This window comes from Ascaphus truei, assembly GCF_040206685.1.
Source record: "Ascaphus truei isolate aAscTru1 chromosome 12 unlocalized genomic scaffold, aAscTru1.hap1 SUPER_12_unloc_8, whole genome shotgun sequence".
Lineage (NCBI taxonomy): Eukaryota > Metazoa > Chordata > Amphibia > Anura > Ascaphidae > Ascaphus > Ascaphus truei.
Genome location: NW_027453844.1, coordinates 202,212 through 208,248, shown reverse-complemented (window position 1 = coordinate 208,248; position 6,037 = coordinate 202,212). Strand labels below are relative to the sequence as shown.

General features: G+C 43.4%; 2 protein-coding genes across 2 annotated transcripts; one reads left to right on the top strand and one right to left on the bottom strand.

Moving 5' to 3' along the window:
• Positions 1-1,412: 1,412 nt before the first annotated feature.
• Positions 1,413-1,808, bottom strand: LOC142473880 (histone H2A type 1-like). The gene has a single exon (XM_075580821.1). It carries the CDS (start codon positions 1,806-1,808, stop codon positions 1,413-1,415), a length of 396 nt encoding a protein of 131 aa, XP_075436936.1.
• A 1,556-nt stretch (positions 1,809-3,364) lies between these two features.
• Positions 3,365-3,745, top strand: LOC142473878 (histone H2B 1.1-like). Its single transcript, XM_075580820.1, has one exon. It carries the CDS (start codon positions 3,365-3,367, stop codon positions 3,743-3,745), a length of 381 nt encoding a protein of 126 aa, XP_075436935.1.
• Positions 3,746-6,037: the final 2,292 nt, after the last annotated feature.

The following is a 6,037-nucleotide window of genomic DNA, read 5'->3' as shown; positions in this document are numbered from 1 at the left end:
AGTATTTTCATTGCTGCCACATTTAGCTACAACTGATTGTGTGTTAAGTGCACAATTTTTTTTTTCTATAATAAACAGGGACCTGAGACTCTGGTAAATAATTACATATTTTGCCAAAATTAGCCAGTGATGTACGCACATAGATGGGATTGCAATTGAGTAATGGGTTAATATAAACATATTGAAAGTACTTTGTGCAGGAGAAAGGTGTGTTGGCTAGAGTAGCCGTGTGTATTAACCCTGGTTGCATATCACATGCTCACTTGTGTGCGGTCCGTGACAGAGAGTATATGGGCCACATACTCACAGATGGACCGTACATGACATTGCTGTTCCTCAGATTTAAAAAAAAAAATGACAAGGGACAGGTTCTGTAATTTTTAGTTTATAGCACAGAGTATATTAGTGGTACAAAAATAAATTCTGATTATTGTTCTTGCTCATAAAGGAATTAATTTGATAAATTGTACCTCCAAAAAACTTGTGCTGTTTATTTCGAAGACCAGATGCTGTAATTATGTGTTCTGCCTTTTGGTTATTGAATCTTTCTATACCATTATGCTATTTTATTTTCTAACATGTCAACATTAATTATAATATGACTTGATTTTGCATGTTCGAGGGCAATCTGTAAACAACGTTGGTTGAATATTTTTTTTTTTTAATTGTTCTTGCATCAATGTTACTCACTTGTCTTTAATGATACATTATATACATTTTCAGTATAATAAACCTTCATGGCTTGCGAATTTGTGTCCGATATAAAAACAGGTTTTAGCCTTCACAAGCCAAGTAATGAAGATACCGATTTCTAATCCAACAGCGCCACCGTGTGGTAAATTGTTTCAAAAATAGACTCCTAATACCAACACGTTGCGCCTTTTGTATAATTACAAACAGAAACAAACTTTATAGTGTATTAGCCATGCTACACTACTTTGTTTTAATTTATTTAGCGATGAACTATAAACAGTTTTTTTGTTTAGCTTTATAGTTATGGTTCCAGCAAACTAAATGCACTTTAATCAGTTCATCAATTTTATGGGATTTTTCCCTTAAAATCATCATGTCGGTAATTAAAGTTCACCCCCAAGTTATATATACAGTAGGTGCCTTTATGGTATTAAATATTGATTTGCTTTCTGCAGTGTCGTATCAAACGCAGTACTGTTTCTAATGACAGAACTGACACCTCCACATACATGGACTTAATTATACATTACTTTACAAATGAAGAGAACTATTATCATAAACCATTAAAGTGACTTAGAATGGAGATAGAAATATAATAAAAACATGTCCTGCAGGAAATGTGAAATACTATAACGCTTTTTTGATGCTGTGGGTGGCTCTGAAAAGAGCCTTTGTGTTGGGTATGTGGGGATCTCTGCTCCTGGTCTCGGGGGTGAAGCTCACTTGCTGCTCTTGGCCGGCTTGTGGCTCTCGGTTTTCTTGGGCAGTAGCACAGCCTGGATGTTGGGCAGGACACCCCCCTGAGCGATGGTGACCCCTCCGAGCAGCCTGTTCAGCTCCTCGTCGTTCCGCACAGCGAGCTGCAGGTGCCGGGGGATGATGCGGGACTTCTTATTGTCCCGGGCAGCGTTACCGGCCAACTCCAGGATCTCAGCGGTCAGATACTCCAGCACTGCGGCCAAATAGACCGGGGCTCCGGCCCCCACACGCTGAGCATAATTTCCCTTCCGAAGCAGCCTGTGCACACGGCCTACTGGGAACTGCAGCCCAGCCCGAGATGAGCGAGTCTTGGCCTTAGCGCGAGTTTTCCCGCCTTGTTTGCCTCTTCCAGACATCGTGTATCACTCAGACAGCAGCTCAGGTAACAGGAGAAGTGACAAACCCCGCCCCCTGTGCCCTTATTTATACACTCAGACAGCAGCTGAACTCCTCTGTGATTGGTCAGTTTTGAAAACAGCCAATCAGTTCCATAATCCTGTAACCACCAATCATGTAATTTGAAAGAAAACTGATGATGTCATAAACGGTCACATGATAAAGTCAGCCAATAGAAGAACAGAATGCAGGGGCTGCTAGTTTGCATAGGACTCCTATAAATAGAGCTGCTGGGGGTTTAGGTGACATTCTACTAAAGGAGCAATTTGGATTCCGGAAGGACCACTCAACCAACCATCAGCTGCTGCGAGTCGTTGACATAATAAGCCATGGGTTCAACATCCACAAATCAACTGGAGTTGTCTTCTTGGACGTGGCCAAAGCGTTTGACAGAGTTTGGCATGAAGGACTACTGCACAAAATGATCAACCTGAAATTCCCAAACTACCTGATTAAGCTGACTGCAAGCTACTTGCGGGAGCGCACATTCCACGTGGCTGTGCGAGAAGAGCTCTCAACAACACGCCCCATCCGCGCTGGCGTGCCACAGGGATCAGTCCTGGGACCTTTCCTTTTCAACCTCTTCATGAATGACATCCCCACAGACCTCCACAAGACTCAACTGGCACTCTACGCAGACGATGTGGCAGTCATCTCCCAGTCCTTCAGAGAGAAAGAAGTAGCTAAGAACATCCAGAAAGCACTAGACATGCTATCAACATGGTACAGCGACTGGCAAGTAGGACTGAACTCCAGCAAGACTACAGCTACACTGTTTACCAAAAAGAGGATCAAGGCACACCCGCCAATCACCCTCAACGGAGAGGCTGTCAAATGGGAGCCAAACAGCTCTTACCTAGGTGTAATCCTAGATAGCAAACTAAGCTGGAGAAACCACATTGAGAAGATTCAACAGAAGGCAACAACCAAGCTGGCAGCACTGTACCCTCTGCTGAAGACAAGGACCATGCCCATCAAGAGCAAAGTCAATGTGATCAAGGCGATCATTAGACCCACAATGACATACGCCTCCCCGGTGTGGAGTGGTTGCCACCAACATCAAAGATCATCTCTCCAAAAATTACAGAACAAGGCGCTGCGGATTGCGTCCAACGCTCCACTTCCTACAAGAATAGCAGACCTTCATAGGGAACTGGGTATCGAGATGTTAGATGAACATCTAAAGAAGCTCAACAAGAAATTCTACAAGGAACTGGACCAGAACTCAAACCTGCTGATCAAGAAGCTTGCTGCGATCTCTGCAAACCCATTTGACCGCTACCCACGACCCATCACAGCGCTGAACCTGTGAAACCAACTCAACTGTGGCAAGTAACACAGATCAAGAAGCTTCCTAAAGAGTGCGACAATACACTCAACAAGAGAACTTGGAGTAATGAGGCTCAAGCCTCGGTATCCAATATCACCACTGACAGATTTAATCTGTCAGTCAGAACAGAACGGTCAGTTAGGTGACATTGTTTCTCTGCTGTTTGGAGAAGAAGCATCGCCCGACATGCCTGAACCAGCCAAGTCTGCGCCAGCGGCCAAGAAGGGCTCTAAGAAAGCCGTGACCAAGACCCAGAAGAAGGATGGGAAGAAGCGTAGGAAGAGCAGGAAGGAAAGTTACGCGATCTACGTGTACAAAGTGCTGAAGCAGGTTCACCCTGACACCGGCATCTCCTCCAAGGCCATGGGCATCATGAACTCCTTTGTGAATGATATCTTCGAGCGCATCGCAGGGGAATCGTCCCGTCTGGCTCATTACAACAAGCGCTCGACCATCACTTCCCGGGAGATCCAGACCGCTGTGCGCCTGCTGCTGCCGGGAGAGCTGGCCAAGCACGCCGTGTCCGAGGGCACCAAGGCGGTCACCAAGTACACCAGCGCCAAGTAACCCCGATCTCATCACTGACACACAAACACAAAGGCTCTTCTAAGAGCCACCCACTTTATCACTATAAGAGATATGCTCATATGTCATCTGTGCTCGGGATAAAAGGGAAGTGTTCTATTATACATTGCAATTTCTCAGTTATTTGCTTTTGTAGCTATTATATATTATAAAGTATCTTATGTGATGTATTTTTAGCTCTTTCTGGCTTCCTACCCAGCCACGTGTTTGCTGCACTTGTGTTGTTTTGTTAGTAAGAGGCGGGAGAACCGCAGACAAAGTGACAATCGCCGAGAATCCCCTTCAGATAATCTGCAGGTCACACACATCCCACAGGGTGGCGCTGCTGTGTTAGTAATGGAGTTCGTGCTCGGGAAGTGGGATTTGGGGTTAATAACCTGCGATTATTTTCCCTCATGTACTTTTTTTGAGCCTCACTAAAATACAGATATGTGCACGTGTCAGAATAAGTGTGCATGAAATGATGCCCTCACACCCGCGTGTTATATAACGCATCTGATCGGGGGAAAGTCCTAGTGCAGTTTGGGATTAGTAACAGACCATGCAATCCGTGTTTGCCACATGCGTTAGATACGAGCACATTCATTTGCATTATCAGAATTGGCCTTTTATAGTTTGTCGAACATTTTTTATTCCATTTACATAAAAAAAAACGTTATACAAAATGTAACAAGTGATATTTCTCATTGTCTTGTGTTCCCTCAGATTTCAGTAGCAGTTGAAGTGGTTTTGTGATAACTTGTCAGAACTCTAAATCGCAAATATTTATCACGTCCTGTTTTTTTTAATCCTAAAACCACACATTTATTGTGTAACACACTCGGTTTGTTGGTCTCGGAGGCAACACAAATATACAGAGAAGATAAAAAGGGCCAAAGGATTTAATATCTGCCATTCACACACAGACCACACGGTGGCGGTATTGCTTTGGCAATAACGTGTATCCCGGAGACCTGGATTTCTCACATGATCTGAATCAGGTTTCACCCCCAGATAGTTCTGTGACACACTGCACGTTGTGTGGCTTCCCTTAATAGAATTGGCGAATTAAGTCCAAATCAATAGGACTCTGACATTGCTGCATCATTCTTGATACATTTAGGTTTAATCCCTTGAATAGCCCATAATGTAATGAAAAACATTGAGTAAAATCCTGAATTTGCAAAATGATCACTGAGCAAAACACACAAATACATGTACAGGTGCTGAGACTGCCAGAGATGCCACATTCCCCATAACATCTATAGAGGGAGAAAGGCAGCAAAACACAAATGTATAACTCGCATTAATAAGAAACACTTGGGCTGTTCCTTCACTATCCCAACATCACTTGTGAAATTTTTACACCTATTCAATTACTGTCTCTATTCTAAATCCAAGCTCCGTAATATTCATTCAAAGATCCCATGTTATTCCAGTCACATTTTTTTGCACAGTTTGGTTGCCTCATTCCTCTGCCCTTAGTTATCATTACACTCAAAGGGATCTGCCCAAAGTAATCATGGCCGCCAAGTGCATCCTCTATCATCTCTATGGTGACCGAGACTCTTTTAATACGCATGCGCAGTAAGGTCTCCATTGCAATATATTACTATGCATGTCCCTGACTCCCAGCTTCACTTCCCCGGAACTACATCTCCCGTGATCCCCGCGCACCGGGCTTTAGTTCGGAGGCTGCACGGTGGGTGAATGTGGTTCATGTAATAAGACGGAGGAGCAAGAGGAGAAGCAGCGGCGGCCATGTACCTAGTGCTGTGCGGAGGGGGTGGGAGGAGGTGGGGTAAGGGCTCTGTGATAGCTTTCTATGTGACCTCATAGTTTAATGTCATCCATCATTGTCAGGAGGATAATGATTTCTCTGCTAATTAGTCTCCACAAATCCCCCACTGTAAGGTGATCCTGGTTAGGCAGCTTATCCCATCATCGTCACTACAGACACATAATGGTGAGATGGAGAAGTGCATGGACTCATTATACAAATCTGTTATCTGAGATGTAGGTTTTGCCTTTTTATTTATATTTATTTTTATTTATATATTACATTTTATTTTGAATTCCTCAATGTTTCCTCTTCTGGAGAAACATTGACATTACATCATGTTTGAAACCTCTTAGAAAACTCTTATTTTTATAGGAGCTGTTTAGCCTTAATCACAGCAACATTGGGGAGTAGCACAACCATAAACTAGGAATCTGTGGGTGTGCAAAATATCTCCCCCTCCCCACCCCAAAATAGTGGGGTTTAAAAACTCCCAATAACACGTTTCTATTTAA